This window comes from Phyllobates terribilis, unplaced genomic scaffold (assembly GCF_046119375.1).
Source record: "Phyllobates terribilis strain yellow unplaced genomic scaffold, ASM4611937v1 Scaffold_2__4_contigs__length_985480577, whole genome shotgun sequence".
NCBI classification, from domain to species: domain Eukaryota; kingdom Metazoa; phylum Chordata; class Amphibia; order Anura; family Dendrobatidae; genus Phyllobates; species Phyllobates terribilis.
The window spans coordinates 784784090-784811074 of NW_027362762.1; the positions used below are offsets into that span (position 1 = coordinate 784784090).

The 26985-nt window shown below is 38.9% G+C and overlaps 1 protein-coding gene across 1 annotated transcript in view; it reads right to left on the bottom strand.

The window, feature by feature from the left end:
* Window positions 1–8580: 8580 nt before the first annotated feature.
* IL1RAPL1 (interleukin 1 receptor accessory protein like 1) overlaps window positions 8581–26985 on the bottom strand; it is a 2084623-nt gene continuing 2066218 nt past the window's right edge. The window contains exons 10-11 of the mRNA XM_073667404.1: window positions 11829–11999; window positions 8581–10461 (exon numbers count right to left, since the gene is read on the bottom strand). Of these exons, the coding sequence (XP_073523505.1) occupies window positions 9743–10461; window positions 11829–11999 (890 nt within the window). The 3' untranslated portion in view covers window positions 8581–9742. The remainder of the gene's footprint in view (window positions 10462–11828; window positions 12000–26985) is intronic.

The following is a 26985-nucleotide window of genomic DNA, read 5'->3' on the forward strand; positions in this document are numbered from 1 at the left end:
GTTTTGAGCTGATATTTATATTGATACCAGTTTGAGGTAGATACAATGTTTTTATCGCCTGTTATTGGATGTTATTGCAATGTTCTGGTGACTAAAAAAAGTAATTCTAGAGTTTTGATTTTTTTCTGTATAGCAAAACTCACATACTCCTATGAACACCGGGCATGGGGGTTTTCTGCAGACCTCAAGCTGTCATGACAACCCATCGGCCCACCGCAATAATGTGACAGGGGCCCCGATGGGTAGGACTTATGATGTGCTAAAGGCCAGCACGTGTTAAATGCTGTTATCATTGATTGACAGCAACATTTAACTTGTTAACAGCCGTGGGTGGATCTCAAATCCACTAGCAGCTGTTAGAGGCACTTGATGGCTGATTAAATCAGCCATCAAGTGCAGGGAAAGATGCGGGCTCTGCACTGGAGACTGGCTGGGACATGACTGATCATGTTATATATATAAATCATCGGTCGTGAATGAGTTAAAGCCATTTTATAACATCTAATGGTACACACTGCACGTTTAGTTTTGTGACATTACAAATCTCTCCAGAGATACAGCTATACATTACACAACTTTTCAATATTGTTTTGCACATATAGTAATAATTCACCATCATTGTTCTTTCTACTTAACTTTTTTATCTGATTTCAGTTATACCTTTATAATAATAACAGTAATAATCTTTTTATTTATATAATAATAATATAATATAATATTTATCCATTAAAGAACCACTCCCATTAAAATTTTTATGGGGTAAGGATGTGTGAATGTTTATGTAGTGTTGTATAGCTGTATTAATATTTTCACAGATCGCCATCTTCCCCGTTCTCCAGTGCTGCTTCGGTCCACTCCTGGGTCACATGACGATTATTCCAACTTACCAGCTTACACTGGGGTTTATGTGTGATCTGGAAGTTGCTATTACAATGTAAGCCTAAGTATCCTCATTACATGTCTTACTTTGTAAAAAGGACTTCCAGCCCATGTCCTTCCCTGCCGCTCTCGATTTTGAGGCCTGTTGGCAAATATTGAGGTGAATTACTAGAGTTATGGACCATCCTGATTGGGCACATCCTGTCAAGGTGGGATCACTGTTATGGCTTTTACACTTTTTGATCAAAAAATGTCAAAGAAGTATCATATGTTTTTACATGTATTACTACTATTAATTAACTTAACTGCAGGGTATCTATTCATTGTTTTTCCTCCAGGTTATATTTATCAGTTAATGGCTACAGTTAGAATGTGTACCTACATATTACACATATACCAACAGATGTGCAGGCCCATCTTTTCAGTTTTCCTTTAGTCTATGCATATGTCACTAGTTTATAACTATAATGTGATAAGATGGGAAATCAAATCTGTATTAAAAGAATCACATTAAAAGAAAAGTTATCAAGGTGCAGTCATCCAAAACAATAAATTGGAAATCCATTCCTGATTTTGTTAAAAAAAATATTCTGATAGAATGACTACAAACCAATTATATTTGATGTTTATATTCCCCTCGAATCAATAGGGTTTGTCAAAGTTCCGAATGAAAGGCTCCATTATGGTTTTGGCTTTTTACTGCATTGTTGTGCTAACACACAATCCAAAGACAGATTCCATTATAATTCCAGTGGATGAAAGAAATCGTCTCATGAAGACAACTCCAACTCAAAAAGACAACCATCAAGGCCTAGGTTCAGCTTCTGGAGCTCCTGTTAATCAGTTGCTATTACCATGGAAAGTTTTATTTGACTATACCCTTCTCACTTTAGTATTTAATTAATACAAGTGCTTACAACATAATTCATGGATGACATGGTCCACCAGACCACTTACATTTTGCTTTGGTGTACAGTGGGGATCAGCCAAGGGACTTCCCTTTATTCCATTGAAATAGGGAATATTTGCTATAGTTGTTTAATCAGCAGATGTCTTAACAATATACTACATTAATTAAGAAAAGCTTAATTTAAATAATAATGTGAACACATTTTTTGCAAACAGAATTATGTCACTGATATCTCCTATATAGAGCTTTATAGAAATGGACAAAATTGAAAATTTGTAAATAAATTTGTATTTTTCTTACACCTTTGAATATCATTCTGACAAAAATCAAACAAACAGGTATTTGAAGGCAAACTGTTCTTTTGCATATTTTACTTTGCATTGTAATGAAAAATGTCTAATAGTATCCTTGCAAAAATGATTAAATCACAAAAAATATCCCACTTAACATTTTAACATCTTTTCATATAAATAATTAAAAATGAATTGTGCTCAATACCCTAATAGCTAGTATTATATTTAAAGACTATCAATTAACATAATATCAAAGGCCATTATAATTATCAAGAAATAATGTATTGTTTGTTTAAACTGAAAATATAAGAAAATTAGCAAAAAAAAGTGAAATGCACTTTAATATCATGACAAGCAGTGACTGTTATGCATGAAACCAGCTTTAGACAATAGGTACTCTGTTCCATGATCCTTCAGATATAAATATTTTCATCTCATATCCCTAATGTATGCTTTTTTGATGATAGCCCAATCTTAAAGACTGTTATGTTCAAATGGACATCACAGAAAATGTACAATATCATACAGTAATTGTTGTGATTTCAGCTGAGTATCACAATGGACTTTGTCTTAAATGTCAGCATGATCATATTATGAAAATATTGGCAAATAAAATTATTGACCAAATGTCTGTTTTTCACAAAAATAACAACATTTAATATATACATTTATATTAATGTATATGTAATAATGTAAAATGTATTTAACATTTAATATATACCATTTTTAATATTATGGCTATTTATGGACTTCAATTATAATGGCCATACAAAATATGTGTTAGTTCTATTTGGTATTTATTTATAGATCATCTAAAATCTCTTCTAAAGCAAAGTGCACTTATCACTTTTAAATTACATTTTACATAGTCTTTATGTTTAAAATTATTCGTATGCTTACATATCCTAAATATTTTTCTGTTTTTACTGTATGTTTAAAATGTATGCATGTATGAACTGATTTGCATAACAAATGTAATGTTTTTATTCTTTCAATGTTGTGTCAGCATACATTTGAAATCTAAATAAAACAAAATATTTTCTGTATTGATTTACACATAAGTATAATAAATGTTCAACCATTTCTGGATCAGTGTCTTCAGTATGAAAAAAATAAAAGCCATGTAAGAGAATGATTAAATCAAAAAATTGAAGCTGTAAATTTGTTGTTTTCAGGGTCAAAGGCACTGATTCATCACAGAAATTTCATCAGAATTCTGACATAAATTGATATGAAGTGTCACAAAAATTTCAAATATTTTCCGACTTTTGGCCTTTTCACTCTAGTTTCTCCCAGCTTTTTTGAAAATGAGCAGAGCAGGGCATGAAAACGGAAGGGTTTGGGCATAACACTACAGCTATTCTAATTCATTATGAGCTGTGGCATTCCTTATTCCAGAAATTTTCCAGCAGTCCTTTATGATTTCTGGAGTGACATACAGAGGCGCAAGACACTTGTCAGAAGCTACTGATTTATGAAGTGGCATACGCCTCTTCATGAATCAGGAGTGTCTGACTTCACCATGCCTCCTCATCAAGAACAGCAAGAAAATTGCTGGTCTTGATGAATCGGGTCATATTGTGTGGTGTGCTGCCATATAAGAACATGGTACTGACATATTCTCCAAAAAGTCACATTATTTTTATATGAAATTAGTAGTACATGTGGACTTACCAAGCTTTTACAAAGCAAAAGGTCTTGTTCATAAAGTGTTAATGTTGAATGGTGGTCCACCTTCAGAGGCAGCTTTTTACTTTACTTAAGTGCATGTGATTGGGGATATACAGTATAATTTTTGCAGTTGGGTTTTATTAAAATGTTTGCACCATTTGCCTTTTATAGTCTCTTTGTTGCATTGTCTATTACTGGCTGCCGAATGAGAATACTGAGAATTTATCGGTCAGCCCGCTATGATGATCTGAAAGGGAGTTTGTATCTCTTATCTGTCAATTTCTGAGCTCCTCTCAGTTGATTTATGACCACAGACCACATCAAATCTGAATGTGCAGATAAACAAGTGGCTTTTAAAAGCCAAATCATGCGATTTTTTAAATGAAATCCACATGTAAATATGATTTTTAGACCAAAATACATGCATTTAGGAAAAAAAACAAAAATAAAAACTGTTGCCATAGTGGTAAATAGTAATAGTACCTGTAAACAGTCAAGAGTTTCAACCAATTCATCCTGACATTTTGGCATTAGGCAAGCTCCAGACCTTTTCGATGCATCATGAGTGAAGCAAAGTGTACTTGCCTTGGCTTCAGCTGTGCATTGGTCATGTGCTGGATGCTGCTGAGCTACCTTGCAGTGCCATGAGTGCATGACTCTGGAAAAAACTGTTACCACCCCCTTGACTCTTCACCGTTAATGTGTCCAACTGTTTTACATTGATAAGTTAAGCTTTTATTCAGAGAGAGATGTCTTTGAATTGCTATTACTTTTATGCATAATGCTAAGGCTGTGGTTGGAAGATGGATTTAATGGGATACTTCTTTTAAGTATTGAGGTACAAAAAATAAAGAAATAATTATTAGAGATCAGTGAATTCAATCAAAACAAATCAAGTTTGTGTGAAATTTTTAGGAATTAGCTGAGCTCTGCTAATTCGAAACAAGTTGCGTTTCTCTTGTAATGAATTTTCTTATACGACTGCTGCCATTTTGCACATTACAGCAGATTATAAGAACCAGAGAAGGATCAAATAACCTGAGATGCAACTGGGAGGGATTCCCTATAATGCCTTTTAACTATGACATCAAATGATATAACACAGCCAATCATGAGGAACTATCAGAGCATATATAAAAGCAGAGACATGGAATACAATTTTGTGGTGCATTTGGAGAATGAGGAAACATCCCAGCTCACGGCTTAGCCATAAAGCTAGGTAGAGAAAGCTATAAAACACTGAATAAACTCAACAGATAGCGTGATGGTATAATTATGAAGAAGATTAATGAATCAGGCAAAGAGAATAGTGTCATACACGTTTTTCAAGACAATTGAATTGAAGGATTTGGAATACTTTCGATGTACTGTGAATAAAATTTCTTGGTAAAATATGGTGAATCTGCAAAATTCTAATTTCAAAAGATTTGTTCATTTCTAAATATTAGTGGTTAATAAAAACTTTTCAGCTTATTGAAACCTACTTACTAAGAAAAGTTACCAGCTTAAGAGCTACTTTCATTTGATTACTGTAGATCCATCCATAACATGACTTTTTATGATATTTTTTAATTTATGTCTAAATTAGCATAATCAAATTCAGCAGTTTCATTCTCTATCAATTGACCATATATTGGTAACATTACTGTAAGTAGTTTCTTCCTCGAAGCAGCTTTTCATAGGTCAGGCCAATCATATCTGTAATATTTTTATAATTGCACTTAAAATGTAATACAGAAACCAATGTATTTTGACAAAAGAGAAAATCCAGACAACATACCCTGAGTATTAGTTTCTGAATGCATATTAGCCCTGTTTATGCCATATATAAATCTGGATCTCCATTTTTCAAAAAAATTGGAATTGAATTGTTGTTTTGCGTATCATACACACAGAAACAGAAACATTTGCATGCAAAAATTGCTTAGTAACCAAATGTACTAAAATCCTTTTGGAAAAAATAAATTCTACATAGAACTATATTAAATATTTGTAATCTGTTTTACAACTAGAAGAAGATTTCGATGTGGAAAGTGTAAATATAAATTCTGGAAAGTGAATAGTATAATTCTTATTTTTAATTGTAAATAAAAAAATACTTTTAAACTAAGTATTTAGCTTCAACTTTGTATTTTTTTACCATTGCTAAATATCATAATTTATTTGGCAAATCAAACCAAATTGCTCTTAAAAAATGTAAATTAAAAATCTCATATGGGGTGATTTTCGTGAATTTTATGGTTATAATGCATTATGAAAATATGCTATAATTCATCATGTTCGAAAATATGAATTTGTTTAATAAATAATAATTCACCAAACTCACAAAAAGTGCACACACAAAGATATACACACACATACATACACACACATTCTACTTAGGAAAAGGTTTCCTTCTCTGCCCTTGCCCTGTATTTATATTTTGTCCATGACAATAAGTTTTGTAGAAGAAATGCCCTGCCTTTCTCATCCCGCTCTGCTTTTTTATCCATAAATCAATATAACAGGCCAGAATAGAAAAAGGAATGCTACTTACTGTCTGAACACGCCATCCTTGTAGGGCTTCTTCTTCCATATACTTTTTTAAAATATTAAGACTTAATATACAAATGTAGCAAAGGTTATCATGACTCGTAATACACCACCATGATAACTTGTAAAAGAAGGTTATCTCTTAAGATTGAGATAGGATTGTACAAACCAGAAACCATTTTTTTTGTGCTATGAAATCCCAGTGCACTGTTTTTCAAGTCAAGTTAACTTTTGCTATATCTGTGTATAGGTTCTGATGTATACCAAGCACATTTCAATATTTGTATGGAATAACAATATTACTACCTCTATTAAAGAGCAAAATAGCCATTCTTATCAATTCCTATTATACATGGGCTGATCAAATAGCAGGATCCTGGTCCATCGACTAGGTCACTGTAACTGGACGGGAAGTTTGTGAATCTGTATCTTCCAAGATACTTGGCATGACATTTTATTAGTCAGTCCATCAAATCAAAAGCTGCTCCAGGGATCATGTAAGGTAAGCGATTCGCAAACCTCCCCTCCAGTAGATGGAGTCTACTTCTTTCCCTAACAGAATTTGAAATAAATCACGGGACATGTAATTCTTTATACTCTTATTGATGAAAATGTAAAAATCAATGTTATTATACATAATATCAATTGTAGTTCATAAACATTATTTTCTCCAAATTTTAAAGCTAAAAATCCAAACGATATTGTTTCATAATGCAATCAATAACGTTTTATGAAGGCAAATGTTGAATTGGCCTGAAAAGTGACCATCACATTTTTGAAAACAGAACAGTCACTTATTTCTACCAGTTCTGCCAGCCACACAGAAGTGCTGTACTTGAAAATAAACTGAGTGAAAATCATCTTTCATGGTTATAAAATACTTAGCGGCATTTTTGCCATTTTGACACACGTTAAGAAGGGAAAGAAGAATGAAATCACAAATTTTATATCAATGTCTTTTTTTATGTTTTATTATTTACTTTTTGAAATATATTGAGTTCTATTTATTAAAATTGTTAAAGGAATTTCCTAACAAATTATTAATTGTAATAATAACAGCTCATGGTTAAGCACAAAAAAAATAACTCATGTGTATTGGCATTAAGATGAAATATGTAAAACTATGGACGTGTTGAGCTGCATAAGTGCTATACATGTATAGGCAAATTCTTGATTTTAGTTATTTTGAGATTTTTAAAGTTGTTTTCTTTTTCACAAATGTGTTAGGAGCATTAATAATTAATATTAATTGGTTGCCAATTTTAGGGCAGCATCGTCAGCTCAATTTTTGCACAAATGACACATAATAATATGATGAATTTTTGACTTTTAAAATCTAATAAAAATACTGTTGCCCTATCTAAAATTGCTTTAAAGCAAGTTTTCTTTAAGCAATATATTTGTTAATTTATATTTTCCAATATCTTAATATTTTTGCAAAATTAAAGTTTAGATACTTTCAACACACATTTAAGGCAATGTTGAATCAAAATCAGTGAAAAGAAAAAAACTTTATTTCACAATTTTTCTTTTAAAGAGAATAAAAAGTAATATGCATATAAATAACGTATCTGAAAAAAGTAACAAATTATGACAGATCCCATTTCCAATTGTTTGAGTTATATTTAGCTTGTAACATTATATTATGAAAAACTAAGCTAAAATCTAAATAAATAATTAATTATTAAGTCAAATGAGAATACTTTTAATAGCATTTTCATAGCATTTTTATCATTTTTTCAAGACCTTTTTGTTTTAAAAACAGTATGATAAGAAATTCACTCCATCCAAAAAAACATGCAAAAAATAAAAGCTAAATGAGCATAATTTTATTATTGGTAACATGTGCACATTATGTGTTGAGACTAGTTAGTTTTACATGCAGTCCTGTGAGTTAGTGTGTTCAATTGTATGTGATATATCAGTAAATTTTCAAAAGCATAATAAGGTATCAAATAATCTTCTTATTGGTTCTCTGATAAATCAATGACTCTCCTGTCTGTACCATATCATAATATTTGGACACTACTTCTACACCAGACTTGTAGATCACTAAAACTATTACCGCTGTTAAGTAATTTCTCATTATCAGTATTTAATCATCATCTTCATAGTTTCTTGTCCCTGTCTTATGTGCATGTTCTATTATTTTTTTGTATAAAAAAAACTGTTGCAAATTGTTGAAAAGATACAACTGTGAACCAATATGATGTAAAGTCAAAGCACTGCAAAACATACACTCTTTTTAGAAATAACGGTAAACACAGAGTTTTTCACCTCTCAAACATAGAAGCCTTTTTTTTCTTAAAAATAAACATATTTCTTTATTCAATAAAATGAGTTTAACATTTTTAGGTCTGATTAATTTTTATAAACAGCAAATCTGTTGGAAAGGCTTATGCATGTTGGCGTTCACATCTGGTGTTCATTACCTCCTGAGTTCTAATTTAAATTGCCTTTAAGCTGATAAAGTTATATTTTGAAAAATGAATGCCAATAAGGCAAAAACAATTTGAAAAGTATTACAGGAGTCTGTGATAGTAACAAGGTCTTTCTCAGCTTTGGTATGGATTCCACCATACAAAAATAACTTCAACGATGCATGTAGGTTTAGGCTAGAATACTGTAGCATATCAAGACATATCTCAAATTAGAAAAAAAAATATTAAGAGTAAACTTGGATGATTACCCCCTCCCTTGCCCAAAAAATGTATATATAAAACAACTTTAACAAAAGAAACTAAACAAAACTCAATGGCGGGTAAAAAAAAATAAATTTTCCATTAAATTGCTTTCTAGGATCTATGTTACTGCAAAGCAATAAATACAGACCAGGTATCATGTTGTTTGACAGACATATAAGTTAGTTGAAAGTTAAACAATCAGACCATCTTGAAGTGTAACCAAGCATGCTGCCATTGGGTAGGCTGGGCAAAAGGAATAAAAAGTGAGCTCTGCTGGTTATCTTAAAAAATGAGTCCTTTGAATCTTGCATACTGTACTTTCCTCCTTTGACAATGAAGATCATTAATGTATAATTCTAAAAAAAAAAGCCAATAAATGAACGTTGCTCCTTATCCAGTAGGTTGACCAAGCATTCCAAAAAAATAGGGAAAAATGAAAGAGAATCCTAAAACTATACTTAAAGCAAAGGCAGAAAAAAGATGTGTCCTATCTATACATCAGTCTATTCTTTTAAAAAAATGGAACTAGACAAATTTCATTGACATATAAAACAAAGTCAAAAATGTAATGACAAGAGACATGGGTAAAACAGGAAGACACTGATGCTACAAATAAATTGCAAAAATATGTACAAGACCCTGTTTTTCCTCAATTTGTTTACGATTGTAATGCATGTTTAACAGCAGCAGTCAAGGATGAAGTTCCAGGCACCAGACTGCATTTTCCACTTCCAACTACATAGTGTGGGGCTGACGAGCCCCTACCATTCCTGTCACCAGATGACGCTAGATATACTTGTCTCCCTTGGCAAAAGTGGCAAGATAGCACTGTTTGTGTGAGCTTCATCTGGGTGCTGCTCCCTGTTTGTTTTTGTCTGTGGCCGCTGTCCATTAATTAGTGTCATAGGTATGTTGCAATACGTATGCTGGTTACCTATTGAGGTAAGAGGCAGGGTGCCAGTAGGAGGTACATCATATTCATAGCTTCTATAATAGTGTTTCTGCCGCATTTGTGTATGGTAAGTGTTATGAAAAGTAGAACGTATGTCAGGATGGGCAGTGGCTAGGGCAGTGGAAGTGGCAGCAGCCATGGAGATTGCTGAGACCGTCTGCAGTTCCCCGAAAGGTCCCTGCTCACTGACATCTAAAACCTGCTCATGTGTGATGGGTTCTATTCTTTTAAAAGGCATTTCATATTGTAAACGTTTCCAGAATTTTGAATTCAACTTGTTGCATTTCGGCCCATGCCATTTGATAACAGTTAGGAGCTTAATTGTATGTTTCAGAGTTTCCACTTCTTGGTAATTCATAATCCCACGTAGTTCACTGCACTCAATCAGTATCACTTTTATTTCTCCAGTGACCAACATATTCCGAAGTCTGGTTTCTAATTCAAATATACTCCAACCTCTTCTTACAACATAAGTGGGAGTCATGACAATAATAAGCCTTTTACTTTGGTCAACACATCTTGCCACATCTTCAATGTACGCTGAGAAAAAAAAATAAAATGAGTCAAAATATTTATATGGCATATTTTTCTTATAATTCCATGGACATTACTCCTTGATAGTCGGTCTATTTTAGGCATGTTTTCATCATCGTGTTTTAAGAGCCATGCAATTTTTTAAATTCTGTATGTAGGCTCGTTTTTTGTGGGACTGTTTTTGCTTTAATGCTACTATTTTGATGGACAGTTAAATTGGATCATTTATTAAAGTACCACACCAGTATATTTTTTTTATTTCAGCACTGGGGTGGTGCTATTAATCTAAGTTTTCTGCCCCTAGTCTTATACTTACCAGCTGCTGTCTTCAGATATCCCAGCACCAGTCCGGTCAGACGCTGTCATCTTGTGACTCCAACTTCTGACTGACTGGAAGTCATAGATAACAGTTACAAGCTCTCAATGTAATTCTATGAGAGCTTCATTGTGGCCTTGTTCTGGCTCTCATAAACTTACATTGAATTGTGAGTTCTGGATTGCCCAGCAAACACTTGAACAATCTGGCAGAACACAAATTCTGGAGACAAGCAGGAGCGGCTGGTGAGAGGAAGATGGCAGCTGGTAGGTATAGGACTAGGAACAGGGAACTTAGAATAGTAGCACCACTCCAAGGCTGAATAAAAAAAATGCTGGAGAGGTGGTTTAACATGCTGGGAAAAAGTAGCAATTTTATAAAATAGCATGGTAACTTTTTATTTGGTTAGGTACAAGTGTGGTAACACCAAATCTTAGCAGCATTGCATAGAAAAAAAATATTTGATGGAAAATGCCAATTTGTGCCACTTGTTTCCAAGTGCCAAGATTGCTTTAATCTTTCATTGATGTAGCCATACAAGCACTTATTTTTTGTGGAACGAGTTGTAGGTTTTTTTAAGTACCATTTGGGGTTAAATATGATTTACTGAGTTACTTGTATTTATTTTATTTGATGAGATTTAAAAAAAACTGTTAATAAGTAATATTCAGTGGTGCAAAATATGTTTTCTTTTACTATTGAATATTAGAAAAAACTTTTTATAAAAAAATTTATGAATTATTATTGGCTATCTTTGATCCAAGGCAGCCAATGTTCTAGGACATGCCTCTGGCAGATACTAATGACAAATTTGGAGGCCATTGTTTAAAATGGTTTCCAAGGTGAGCCAAGTTGATTTGTCATGTTAAAATTAAAAACACATAATCGAGTGATGTTTCCAGCTTAGGTTTCCCAGTATGCACCAAAGTGTTGAGGGCGTAAGAAAGAAACTGCTGAATGGCTGGAATTCCCATTGTATAATATGACATTAACTCTTTGTTATAACATTAAAGGTTTTTGTTAAATAATAATTATGCCTAAAATACACAAAACTTACTTCCTGTCGGAATTAAGTCTCTGTCGGGTATGAACAGTTTATAACCATAGTGTTTTTCAAGCATATCAGGTAAAATTTCCAGTGCAAATCTCTCTTCTTCTCCGGTCTCCTGGTTCCATTGATCAGGGTCTACTTTTGTATATGATAAATATGCATCAAAATCCTTGTTATCTGAAATAAACAAGCAAAGCTTGATGACAAAGTACAAAACAGCTCAAGAATCAGCAACAATGATTAATAGCATGAAAAAATATTGTGTTTTTCATGACATCCTCAAATAATTGTGAAATTAAACTAGATAATTCAACACAAGATGTTCATTGCTCTTCAGGTTTTCATTTGTCGAAATGAAAAAAATCCATGCTGGTAGTAGAAAAAAATGACCACCTTTGGCTGCAGGGTCTAGAAGCTTAAGGGCCCTCCACTGTCCTCTTATGGTTATGCCTGTGGTATTAGTATATTGTATTAATATCAGCTATAAATTAAAAGAGGGAGAATTACACTTGCACCAAATTGTTTAAAAACAATGAAGTCAAGTTTTTCAAAAGTTGCTGGGAAAAGCCACTTATTATGCTATGGGGTTGATTCAGATTTGTCCTGGTGCCGCGATTTACCACACAGTCCTCCTTTGGCTCAGTTCCTCCCTGCAGCTCCAGCCTTCATTTTTATCTTCTTAACACACTTTAGCATCTCCATTGCTCAACAGGCCTCACATAACTTCATGACTTCACCCCATGACATCGTAATGTGACTTGAAGTTTAATCAGTGCCAGAGGTACCGAAGGGTCAGTGCAAGTTAATGGAGGTTTTGACAGGGAGATGTGGAACTAGTATAGTAGAAAGGCAAAGTGAGTGTAATATTTTTGATTTTTTATCCCTTTCCCAGGCCTTATAAAGATCAAACAAGCAAGTAGACTGCCGTTATGCTTGACTTCAGTGAATCAAGTTATCAAAAAATTCAGGTACTGGCAAATCTGAATTTTTATGAAATTCTAAGAGAGTTTAACTCACCTCAAATAAGTTCTATATTTCGAGATTTATAAAGTACAAATAAAATAGTAGTAAAATAGTACAAAAAAGTCCCAGTAAAAGAATTGACATGACTGATGCATTTACATCCTTAATGGCTCTTACTGATAACCCCTTGTAGTACCAAATAGGAAGGAATTATATGCCTGCAAAGATATACACCTCCTCCATTAATAACCTGATTGCCACAAAATTCAGCAAAAAAAAGATTTTGAATTTTATGCCATTTAAAGGGTTATTACATTTGTTAGTGGCTGGAGACTGTAGATGGTATTTATTCAACAGAGAAACATTGGAATCTAATATTAGATACAGCTTACCCAACGGGCTTAAAAATAACACTGATCTAATTCTTCATTCTTAGGATTGTATGCATTTATTTCTTTTATTTGCACTATATATATAAATATACTGTATATGTTTATATCTATGTATTCTTTTTAATGTTATATATATATATATATATATATACATATATATGTATCAATATACACTGCTCAAAAAATTAAAGAGAACACTCAAATAACACATCCTAGATCTGAATGAATGAAATACTGTCATTAAATACTTGTTCTGTACAAAGTTGAATGTGCTGACAACAAAACCACACAAAAATCATCAATGGAAATCAAATTTATTAACCAATAGAGGTCTGCATTTGGAGTCACCCCCAAAATTAAAGTGGAAAAACACACGACAGGCTGATCCAACTTTGATGTAATGTCCTTAAAACAAGTCAAAATGAGGCTCATTATGGTGCGTGGCCTCCACGTGCTGTATGACCTCCCTACAACACCTGGGCATGCTCCTGATGAGGTTGCGGATGGTCTCCTGTGGGATCTCCTCCCAGACCTGGACTAAAGCATCCGCCAACTCCTGGACAGTCTGTGGCGCAACGTGACGGTGGATGGAGCGAGACATGATATCGCATATGTGCTCAATCGGACTCCGGTCTGGGGAACAGGCGGGCCAGTCCATAGCTTCAATGCCTTCATCTTGCAGGAACTGCTGAAACACTTCAGCCACATGAGGTCTGGCATTGTCCTGCATTAGGAGCAACCCAGGGCCAACCGCACCAGCATATGGTCTCACAAGGGGTCTGAGGATCTTATCTCGGTACCTAATGGCAGTCAGGCTATCTCTGGCGAGCACATGGAGGGCTGTGCGGCCTTCCAAAGAAATGCCACCCCACACCATTACTGACCCACTGCCAAACCGGTCATGCTGATGGATGTTGCAGGAATCAGATCACTCTCTACGGCATCTCCAGACTCACGTCTGTCACATGTGCTTAGTGTGAACCTGCTTTCATCTGTGAAGAGCACAGGGCGCCAGGGGTGACTTTGCCAGTCCTGGTATTCTGTGGCATATGCCAAGCGACCTGCACGGTGTAGGGCTGTGAGCCCAACCCCCATCTGTGGATGTTGGGCCCTCATACCACCCTCATGGAGTCGATTTCTAACTGTTTGCTCAGTCACATGCACATTTTTGGCCTGCTGGAGGTCATTTTGCAGGGCTCTGGCAGTGCTCCTCCTGTTCCTCTTTGCACAAAGGCGGAGGTAGCTTTCCTCCTACTGGGTTGTTGCCCTCCTACGGCCCCCTCCCAGTCTCCTGGTGTACTGGCCTGTCTCCTGGTTGTGCCTCCAGCCTCTGGACACTACACTGACAGACACAGCAAACCTTCTTGCCACAGCTCGCATTGATGTGCCATCCTGGAAGAGCTGCACTACCTGAGCAACTTCTGTGGGTTGGAGAGTCCGTCTCATGCTACCACGAGTGTGAAAGCACAGCCAACATTCAAAAGTGACCGAAACATCATCCAGAAAGCATTGGTACTGAGAAGTGGTCTGTGGTCCCCACCTGCAGAACCACTCCTTTATTGAGGGTGTCTTGATAATCGCTAATAATTTCCATCTATTGTCTATTCCATTTGCACAACAGCATGTGAAATAGATTGTCAATCAGGGTTGCTTCCTAAGTGGACAGTTTGATTTCACAGAAGTTTGATTTACTTGGAGTTATATTCTGTTGTTTAAGTGTTGCCTTTTTTTTTGAGCAGTATATATGGATACACCTAAATTAAAGGGAAATGGTTGGTGATGTCAACTTCCTGTTTGTGGCACATTAGTATATGGGAAGGGGAAAACTTTTCCAGATGGGTGGTGACCATGGAGGCCATTTTGAAGTCGGCCATTTTTTATCCAACTTTATTTTTTTCAATGGGAAAAGGGTCATGTGACACAACAAAGTTATTGAGAATTTCTTAAGAAAATCAATGGTGTGCTTGGTTTTAACTGTTTAATCCTTTGTTTTAGATGCTGCACATCTTGATGGTATGGGGTGGTATATGTGGTACAAAGATAGTGGGGTCATTCTTCATCAATGGAAACCTCAATGCCACTGGAGATCTGAAATTGCTACATGATGATGTGTTGCCCTCTTTATGCACTGAATATGGCACATTTCCTGAGTTTTTCCAATAAGATGGTGCACCACCACATTTTGGGTGTCAGGTCCGAGCATTCCTACATGAACAGTTTCCTGGAAAGTGGACAGGTCTCCCCATATTACCCCTTTAGTCTTATATCTTTGGGGTCATCTGAAGGCAATTGTCTATCCTGTGAAGATTCAAGATGTGCAGCATCTGAAACAACGGATACTGGAAGCCTGTGCCAGCATTTCTTCTGCGGTGTTGCTATCAGTGTGTCAAGAGTGGGAGAAGAGGGTTGCATTGACAATACAACACAATGGGCAACACTTTGAACACATTTTGTATGTGGTCATAAACTTGTAAAAAATGCATGAAAAAATAAAGTTACGTTAAAACCAAGCACACCATTGTTTTTCTTATGAAATTCTCAAAAAGTTTGATGTGTCATATGACCCTCTTCCCTTTGAAAAAAATAAAGTTGGATCCAAAATGGCTGATTTCAAAATGACCGCCATGGTTACCACCCATCTGAAAAAGTTTTCCCCCTCCCATATACCAATGTGCCACAAACAGGAAGTTAATATCACCAACCATTCCCATTTAATTTAGGTGTATCCATAAAATGGCCCACCCTGTATATGTACAGTTATATGAAAAAGTTTGGGCACCCCTATTAATCTTAAGCTTAATGTTTTATAAAAATTGGTGCTTTTGCAACAGCTATTTCAGTTTGATATATGTAATAACTGTTGGACACAGTAATGTTTCTGACTTGAAATGAGGTTTATTGTACTAACAGAAAATGTGCAATCTGCATTCAAACAAAATTTGACAGGTGCATATGTATGGGCACCCTTATCATTTTCTTGTTTTAAATACTTCTGCCTACTTTTTACTGACATACTAAAGCACTTTTTTTGGTTTTGTAACCTCATTGATCTTTGAACTTCATAACCAGGTGTATGCAATCATGAGAAAAGCTACTTAAAGTGGCCACTTGCAAGTTGTTCTCCTGTTTGAATCTCCTCTGAAGAGTGGCATCATGGGCTCCTCAAAACAACTGTCAAATGATCTGAAAACAAAGATTATTCATCATAGTTGTTCAGGGGAAGGATACAAAAAGCTGTCTCAGAGATTTAACCTGTCAGTTTCCACTGTGAGGAACATAGTAAGGAAATGGAAGAACACAGGGACAGTTCTTGTTAAGGCCAGAAGTGGCAGGCCAAGAAAAACATCAGAAAGGCAGAGAAGAAGAATGGTGAGGTCAGTCAACGACAATCCTCAGACCACCTCCAGAGAGCTGCAGCATCAACTTGCTGCAGATGGTGTCACTGTGCATTGGTCAACTATACAACGCACTTTGCACAAGGAGAAGCTGTATGGGAGAGTGATGCGAAAGAAGCCATTTCTGCTAACACGCCACAAACAGAGTCGGCTGAGGTATGCAAAAGCACATTTGGAGAAGCCAATTTCTTTTTGGAAGAAGGTCCTGTGGACTGATGAAACCAAGATTGAGTTGTTTGGTCATACAAAAAGGCGTTATGCATGGCGGCAAAAAAACACAGCATTCCAAGAAAAACACTTGCTACCCACAGTAAAATTTGGTGGAGGTTCCATCAGGCTTTGGGGCTGTGTGGCCAATGCCGGCACCGGGAATCTTGTTAAAGTTGAGGGATACATGGATTCCACTCAGTATCAGCAGATTCTTGACAATAATGTTCAAGAATCAGTGATAAAGTTGAAGTTACGCAGAGGATGGATCTTTCAGAAAGACAAAGATCCAAAACACCGCTCCAAATCTACTCAGGCATTCATGCAGAGGAACAATTACAATGTTCTGGAATGACCATCCCAGTCCCCAGACCTGAATATCATTGAACATCTGTGGGATCATTTGAAGAGGGCTGTCCATGCTCGGCGACCATCAAACTTATCTGAACTGGAATTGTTTTGTAAAGAGGAATGGTCTAAAATACCTTCATCCAGGATCCAGGAACTCATTAAAAGCTACAGGAAGCGACTAGAGGCTGTTATTTTTGCAAAAGGAGGATCTACTAAATATTAATGTCACTTTTCTGGTGAGGTGCCCATACTTATGCACCTGTTAAAATTTGTTTGAATGCAGATTGCACATTTTCTGTTAGTACAATAAACCTCATTTCAAGGCAGAAACATTACTGTGTCCAACAGTTATTACATATATCAAACTGAAATAGCTGTTGCAAAAACACCAATTTTTATAAAACATTAAGCTTAAGATTAATAGGGGTGCCCAAACTTTTTCATATAACTGTTTGTATATACAGTAGAGACCAAAAGTTTGGACACACCTTCTCATTTAAAGATTTTTTTGCATTTTCATGACTATGAAAATTGTACATTCACACAGAAGGCATCAAAACTTTGAATTAACACATGTGGAATTATATACTTAACAAAAAAGTGTGAAAAAACTGTAACTGTTTATCGACAATCGTGTATTCTTCCATTACTACCCCCAGTAATCCGTACCTACTCCTCTCAGTATATCAGCGCAGTGGTTTTATATATTTCTGGCTTTATTTTCTATAGTGGTCTATGGTGACACATACCATCTGCAGCAGATATACTGAGCTTACCTACCAGCGCCCCTGATTTTATATTTAACAACTGTAAATATGTCTTATATTCTAGGTTCTTCAAAGTAGCCACCATTTGCTTTGATGACTGCTTTGCACACTCTTGGCATTCTCTTGATGAGCTTCAAGAGGTAGTCACCGGAAATGGTCTTCCAACAATCTTGAAGGAGTTCCCAGAGATGCTTAGCACATGTTGGCCCTTTTGCCTTCACTCTGCGGACGAGCTCACCCCAAACCATCTCGATTGGGTTCAGGACTGGTGACTGTGGAGGCCAGGTCATCTGACGTAGCACCCCTTCACTCTCCTTCAAATAGCCCTTACACAGCCTGGAGGTGTGTTTGGGGTCATTGTCCTGTTGAAAAATAAATGATGGTCCAACTAAACGCAAACCGGATGGAATAGCATGCCGCTGCAAGATGCTGTGGTAGACATGCTGGTTCAGTATGCCTTCAATTTTGAATAAATACCCAACAGTGTCACCAGCAAAGCACCCCCACACCATCACACCTCCTCCTCCATGCTTCACGGTGGGAACCAGGCATGTAGAGTCCATCCGTTCACCTTTTCTGCGGCGCACAAAGACACGGTGGTTGGAACCAAAGATCTCAAATTTGGACTCATCAGACCAAAGATCAGGTTTCCACTGGTCTAATGTCCATTCCTTGTGTTCTTCATCCCAAACAAGTCTCTTCTGCTTATTGCCTGTCCTTAGCAGTGGTTTCCTAGCAGCTATTTTACCATGAAGGCCTGCTGCACAAAGTCTCCTCTTAACAGTTGTTGAAGAGATGTGTCTGCTGCCAAAACTCTGTGTGGCATTGACCAGGTCTCTAATCTGAGCTGCTGTTAACCTGCGATTTCGGAGGCTAGTGACTCGGATAAACTTATCCTCAGAAGCAAAGGTGACTCTTGGTCTTCCTTTCCTGGGGCGATCCTCATGTGAGCCAGTTTCTTTGTAACGCTTGATGGTATTTGCAACTGCACTTGGGGACACTTTAAATGTTTTCCTAAATTTTGGACTCACTGATCTTCATTTCTTAAAGTAATGATGGCCACTCGTTTTTCTTTACTTAGCTGATTTTTTCTTGTAATACAAATTCTAACAGTCTATTCAGTAGGACTATCAGCTGTGTATCCACCTGACTTCTGCACAACACAACTGATGGTCCCAACCCCATTTATAAGGCAAGAAATCCCACTTATTTAACCTGACAGGGCACACCTGTGAAGTGAAAACCATTTCCGGTGACTACCTCTTGAAGCTCATCAAGAGAATGCCAAGAGTGTGCAAAGCAGTCATCAAAGCAAAAGGTGGCTACTTTGAAGAACCTAGAATATAAAACAAATTTTCAGTTGTTTCACACTTTTTTGTTAAGTATATAATTCCAGATGTGTTAATTCATATTTTTGATGCCTTCATTGTGAATGTACAATTTTCATAGTCATGAAAATACAGAAACATCTTTAAATGAGAAGGTGTGTCCAAACTTTTGGTCTGTACTGTATACATATTTATATATATATATGTATATAATATAAAGCCACAAGCATCCGTCTGTCTGAAGCCTCTATAGACTGTGCAAGCGTGACACGCCTGCACAGTCTGGCTCCAGACAGAAGAACGCATGGAGCCGTTACAGGTAAGAGGAGTGTGTATAGCGTCGGAGATCGCGGTATGCGTGGACACTGACCACACAAACCAGGATTGGGGGATGAGGGGGCCACACATACCAGGATTGGGGGATGAGGGGTACCATACATACCACGATTGAGAAGTGAGGGGTACCATGCATACCAGGATTGGAGGGTGAGGGGTGCCATGCATACCAGGATTGGGGGATGAGGGGACCATGCATACAAGGGTTGGGGGGTGAGGGGCACCATGCATACCAGGTTTTGGGGGTGAGGGGTGCCATGCATACCAGGATTGGGGCTGAGGGGACCATGCATACCAGGGTTGGGGGATGAGGGGACCATGCATACCAGGATTGGGGATGAGGGGCACCATGCATATCAGCATTGGAGATGAGGGGTGTCATGTATACCAGCATAGGGGATGAGGGGTCCCATGCATACCAGAATAAGTATGAGGGGTACCATGCATACCAGGATAGGAATGCAGGGTACCATGCATACCAGGATGAGGGATGGGGTACCATTCATATCAGAATAGGGATGAGGGGTACCATGCATACCAAAATAGGAATATGTGGTGCTATGCATACCAGAATTGGGGGATGTGGAGTTCCATGCATTCCAGGATAGGGATGAGGGGGCCATCCATACCCGGATTGGGGATGAGGGAGCCGTGCATACCAGGATGAGGGATTGGATGCCATACATACCAGAATTGGGATGAGGGGTGCCATGTGTTCCAGAATGAGTTGTACCATACATACTAGAATAGGGATGTGGTGTACCATGCATACCAGGATGAACGATGGGGTTACATGCATACCAGGATGAGGGATGGGGTGTCATGCATACCAGGATGAGGGGTACCATGCATACCAGAATAGGGATGAGGGGTACCATGCAAACCAGGATGAGAGACGGAGTGCCATGCATACCAGGATTGAAGAGTACCATACATACCAGGATAGGGATGAGGAGTGCCATGCATACCAGGATTGGGGGATGAGGAGTGCCATGCATACCAGGATAGGAATGAGGGGGCCATACATACCCGGATTGGGGATGAGAAAGCCATGCATACCAGAATGAGGGATTGGGTACCATACATACCAGGATTGGGGGATGGGGGGTGCCATACATACCAGGATTGGGATAAAGGGTGCCATGTATATCAAATTTGGGAGGAGGGGGCCATGCATACCAGGATGAGAGATGGGGTGCCATGCATACCAGGATTGGGATGAGGGGTGCCGTGTATAACAGATTTGAAATGAGGGGTGCCATGCATACCAGGATTTGGGATGGGGGGTGCCATGTATACCAGGATTGGGGATGGGGGGGTGCCATGCATACCAGAATTGGGGATAAGGGGTGCCATGTTTACCAGCATTGGGGATGAGGGTTGCCATGCATACCAGGATAAGGATGAGGGGTGCCATGCATACGAGGATTGGGTATGAGGGGTGCCATGTATACGAGGATTGGGGATGAGGGGTGCCATGCATACCAGGATCCAGGATTGGGGATGAGGGGTGCCATGCATGCCAGGATTGGGGACGAAGGGTGCCATGCATACCAGGATTGGGGATGAGGAGTGCCATGCATACCAGGATTGGGGATGAGAGGTGCCATGCATACCATGATTGGGGATGAGGGGTGCCACGCATACCAGGATTGGGGATAAGGGGTGCCATGTATACCAGCATTGGGGATGAGGGTTGCCATGCATACCAGGATAAGGATGAGGGGTGCCATGCATACCAGGATTTGGATGAGGGGCCATGCATACCAGGATAGGGATGGAGGGTACCATGTATACCAGGATAGGGATCAGGAGTACCATGCATACCAGGATGAGGGATGGGGTGCCATGCATACCAGGATAGGGATGAGGGGTACCATGCATACCCGGATAAGGGGTACTATACATACCAGGATAGGAATGAGGGATGGGGTACCATGCATACTAGGATAGGGATGAGGAGTGCCATGCATACCCGGATTGGGGATGAGGGAGCCGTGCATACCAGGATAAGGCTGGGGGGGCCATGCATACCAGGATTGGGTATGAGGGAGCCATGCATACCAGGATGAGGGTTGCCAAGCATGCCAGGATTGGGATGAGGGGTGCCATGCATACCAGGATTGGGGATGAGGGAGCTGTGCATACCAGGATAAGGCTGGGGGGGCCATGCATACCAGGATTGGGTATGAGGGAGAAATGCATGCCAGGATTGGGATGAGGGGTGCCAAGCATGCCAGGATTGGGGATGAGGGGTGCCATGCATACCAGGATTGGGGATGAGGGGTGCCATGCATACCAGGTTTGGGGGTGCCATGCATACAGGATTGGGGGTGAGGGGTGCCATGGATACCAGGATTGGGGATGAGGGGTGCCATGCATATAGGATAGAGATGGGGGCAGCACAAATACCAGGATGGGGGCAGCACAAATACCAGGCTATATATATACAGTGTATATATATATATATATATATATATATATATTGTGAGGCAGCGACCGGAATCGTATACGAGGGACGTTATATATCCCCCAGAATGTGTACAGAGACCTATTAAATCCATTGGAGTGCATTGCAGTCACAGACACAGCTGCGGCTGTAATGCAGGAATGAAGGTGAGCAATCACCTGGTCAGACTACCTGGCTAAGGCAGATTAAGTAAAACCCGACAGGGCCTTCATTTCTTGGAGGAGGTCACAGGAGGCAGTGGGGCGGCCTCCTCCCTCCAACCCAGATTTTCCAGTGGCTCTTGCCACAGGTCCTTTAAAACTCCTTCACTAAGGTTTAGTGTTGTTCTATGTTGCAACCTGCTAGGAGCACAGCAGGTTAGCTCAGCAGGACTGAGTGTGGCTGAACCACCGCCTAGGAAGGCTCTGCACCTGTCAGGCTCTGAGAGGCCCGGCGTGGCTGTTGTCCCCGGCAACCATTGTTTATGGACTCATGTTAACCCGGCTGCGAACCGGAGGACTTTCTGTTTAACCGTGAGTTGCTGAATAAAAGCTGTTTATGTTGGACTTGCTTGGGTCACTGCCTCAGTTACTGCACGGTGTGTACATCGCCGCCTTACAATATATATATATATATATATATATATATATATATATATATATATATATATATATATATATATATATACACTGTATATATATTTATACTGCTGAGTTGTGTGACAATGAGGTGATTATTGGAGCCATTATGACTCTAAACATTCTAGCCAAGTTAGTATTTCTCCTGGGACTTCTGTTCTGCTCGGCGAAACATATACATCTCTATGTACCATATGAGACTTTTACCAAAGATTAAATACACGGATCTCTTATTATGTGCTGGTTTCTTCTGTGAGCTTTTTCTATGGACTCAGGTTATAGAACATTGTGGACTTATTATACACAGGTAGGCATATTACATCATTACTAAATTACGACAACACTGTACAATGTTTGGATGCATTATGAGGAACAACATTTGCTTATACCAGAAAATTCATAATATTGTTCTGGACGCAAAAATTAATTCCATATACTCTGTATGCAGAAAATAGGCTACTTATCAAAGCTTCGTTACTATTTCACTACCACAGTTTAATAAAGTGACTTTTAGGAAGTAGACAGTGTCCTTTTTTATTTTAAGTCTTAAGTCAAAAAATCATTTTTATTTTAAAGTTACATCTTTTTAACCATTAGAAATCCCACCACTCTAGAGCTAAATAAAAAAAATTCTAATGAATGACAACATTTCATGTTAATAAGAGTATTTTTCTTACAGAAATATTAGCCAGCTTAAAAATAATAAAATTCTGCTTTTCAACTTTCAAAAAAAGTTGTACTATTGTGTTTAGAGATCTAAGGGCGCTTTTACCATTAAATTCCATTTCTCTTGAAGTCATATAGATAACCTCACTCCATGCAATTGATGTACTTAGCAGGAAACTAAAAGAATGCTGGCTTCTTAAACATGCAAAGTAAAGCAAAGCACTGTTACCACTCACTACCAGCCATCAAGTTAAAAGGCCAACAGTGTGATGTAGAGAAACACTGCGGCTTTCTAAGTAACGCCTTCTGGAGTACAGAATTTTGATAAGTTGAAACATTATTGTAATGCAACTTCTTTTTAACTTTCTTCACTCTCCTACATCAAGCAGTTAAGCTATTAGAAGACGTATACAGCATGTTGTCAATTGCTTAATAAAACAAATAAACTGAAACCCAGATTAAATACAAAAAATAATTACTGATAAAGTAAGTCTGGATAAAGATCAGAGAATAAGTATAAAGTATATGTGACAGTGACAGGACAAGTACTTGGGGATTGCGACGCTTCCCAAAATTGCTCTCATATTTATACTAGACACTAGTGATGAGCGAGCATACTCGCAAGTACTCTGTACTCGCCCTAGCATCTCAGTACTCGAGATGCTCGGAGCTCGCCGAGTACTTGCGAGATGCTCGGGTGGATGCTCGAGTCCCCTCCCTGCATGTTTGGCGCCAATCAACATGCAGGGATAGCCTGACACTCACTGTAATGCCGCAGCCATGTTGGTTGTGGCATTACAGTGATTTGCTGGCCGCACAGCATCATGAGGTCTACATCAGACCTGGCGCCGCCATGCTCGTCACAATCACTCCGGAATCAGACAGTGTAGGGAGAGGTGCTGCTGTGCTAGGGAGAGATTTGGTTGTGTAGGGAGAAAACAAGTACATTACACATATCCATCTCAACAAACAGTCCTTCTGAGGACTAATACATCTGCAGAGATATTAGGCAGGCAGTAAATATAGGCAGGCAGGCAGTGTATATAGCAGACTGCAGTGCATATAGCACAAGAGGAACCATTCCAGTTCTGCCTTCTGCTGCTGTTAGATATTTCTAGACAAAGGCCCAGATCTCAGGGGCCAGGAATACTTTTTTTTTGGATCTTAATCCTCATTATTTGCTTAAAAAGCAATCCAGAGAACACAGTTTTTCAGCGCCATTTGCTTGTTGGCACTGCAGAATACAGCCAGGTCCTTTCCATATTACAGCGCTAAAAATCCAGCTATTTAAAACTGTGGTTTGTTCATCACACGGATCACATATAATTGCGCTGAAAATACTGCCATTTTTGGCCTCCATTCAAATTTTTTTTCAGAGAGTCAGCAAAGTTTTTGACACCGGTTTGCTGTTCAAAATAGTTACCTACAGGCAAGGTATTTAAAACTGTAGTTTTCCCATCACACGGATAACATATACGTTTTCTGAAAGTTCTGCCATTTCTGGCCTCCATTTTAATTTTTTTTCAGTGTGTCAGCAAAGTTTTCAACACCGGTTTGCTGTTCAAAATAGTTACCTGCAGGCCAGGTATTTAAAGCTGTGGTTTCTCCATCACATGGATCACATATAACTTCGCTCTAAATTCAGCCATTTGTAGTGAGCGTGGAAGATATTGTCCTCCTTTTAAAATGGGCAAGGTGCATGGCAAGGGATGGGGAACTGGACGTGATGGTGATGGTGCATGCAGAAGCCAGAGCCGAGGCCGTGGGCAAGTTGAAATTGTGCCACAACAAACACCCACATCTTCTTGCCCGACCTTCATGTCCAATTTCTTAGAGGACCGGAGAACACCACTATTGAACCCAGAGCAGTGTCAAAAGGTTGGTGGTTGGATAGCAGATAATGCTTCCAGTCACTTAGCCACCACCACCACCCTCTCTTCCACACATTCAAGTCTCAGTAACCGTGAGTCTGGACCGCATATTCTTCACCCTGATCCTCCTTCCTCCCACCATGCCGAGTGCCCAGAGACAACTGATCCTACACTTGGACACTCTGAAGAGCTATTCACTTTTTCATTTATAGATTCGGGCCTCTCGCCTTGTCCACTTGAAGCGGGACAAGAGGAGATCGCATGTAGCGATGCCCAAATATTTGAGCAGCCACGGTCACACGAAGGTGATTGTGGGAAAGTGTCGCAAGAGGTGGATGATGATGAGACACAATTGCCAGAAAGTGAGGAGTAGGACCAGGGTGCGGAAATGGAAGACGAGGTGGTGGATGATATAGTAACTGACCCAACCTGTCAAGAGGAAATGCAGAGAGAAGACAGCAGCACACAGGGGGTGCGAGGCAGAGCACCACAACAGGCAGGAAGAAGCAGTGTGGTGGCCGCAGACAGAAGGCAGGTAACCATTCCCCTTAACACCAACACGAAGGAAGTTGCCTGTACAACTGTTAGGTCTTCCCGAGTCTGGTTGTTTTTTAAAGACTCTGCCGATAACCCCAAAAAGGCCATTTGCACCACCTGCCAGGCCAGCATCAGCAGGGGTGGCAAAACTACCTTAAAACTAGCAGCCTGACCACCACCAGCATGATCAGTCACATGGCAGCAAAGCACCCGACTTTGTCGGCCGAACCCCAGGGTCCTGGAACAGTGTCTGCGGGTGGCACCATTGCTTCTTCCGCTGTTGTGCATGCAAGCAAATCCCCTGTCCATGGTGCATGCAAAGATGCCTCCTGCCCTGCACCTGTCATTGCACACTCTCAAGTAGCAACATCAGGAAGCATGTCCTTGTCCCAGCGCAGCGTTCAGTTGTCCATACCCCAGTCCTTGGAACGAAAGCACAAATACGCAGCCAATGCCTCACAGGCCACACTACTTAATTCCCACATTTCCCGACTGCTTACACTGAAAATGTTACCTTTTAGGATCGTGGAGACGGAAGCATTCCGCAACCTGATGGCGGCAGCCGTCTCTCGGTACTCGGTCCCCAGCTGCCACTATTTCTCCCGATGTGCCGTCTAATGTGAACATTTTTTTATGAAGCCCTCCTCCATGTCTTTTGCAAGGGGCATTGGAGTGCCTTCCAATTTTTGGCAGCCCTTGCATTCACTGCATAGGCAAACAAAATGGGAAACCGACTTCCTAATAATGGGAATATTGTTTTCAGGAGGCCCTCTGATCTCCACGTCTCTTCCAAGGGGCACTGCAGTGCCTTCAAATTTTTGGCAACCCTTGCATTCACTGCATAGGCAAACACAATGGGAGACCTACTTCCTAATAATGGGAACATTGTTTTAAGGAGGCCCTCCTCTAAGTCTCTTCAAAGGCCGCCTGATGGCCCTATAAAAATAGACTTTGTGAATTTCAGAGTCCCTCCTTCATAAATGAAACACAATGTGTCTGATTATATCTCACACACCACATGGCCAGTTAAGGTTGTAAAATGTTAAAATGACATTTCCTGGTGAATGCATTTGTCACTGTGGAAAACAATGCAAAAGGGCAAAAACGCATCAAAAATACTACGTGTGAACATAGCCCGAGGTGTGGAGGAAAATTTTTGTTTTTGGTTATTTATTTTACCTTATATACAAGTCATTACCATGGAAAGGATGCTCCTTAACATATTTCCCAGGAAAATCCATTTTGGTTTCGTTTTTGTATGTT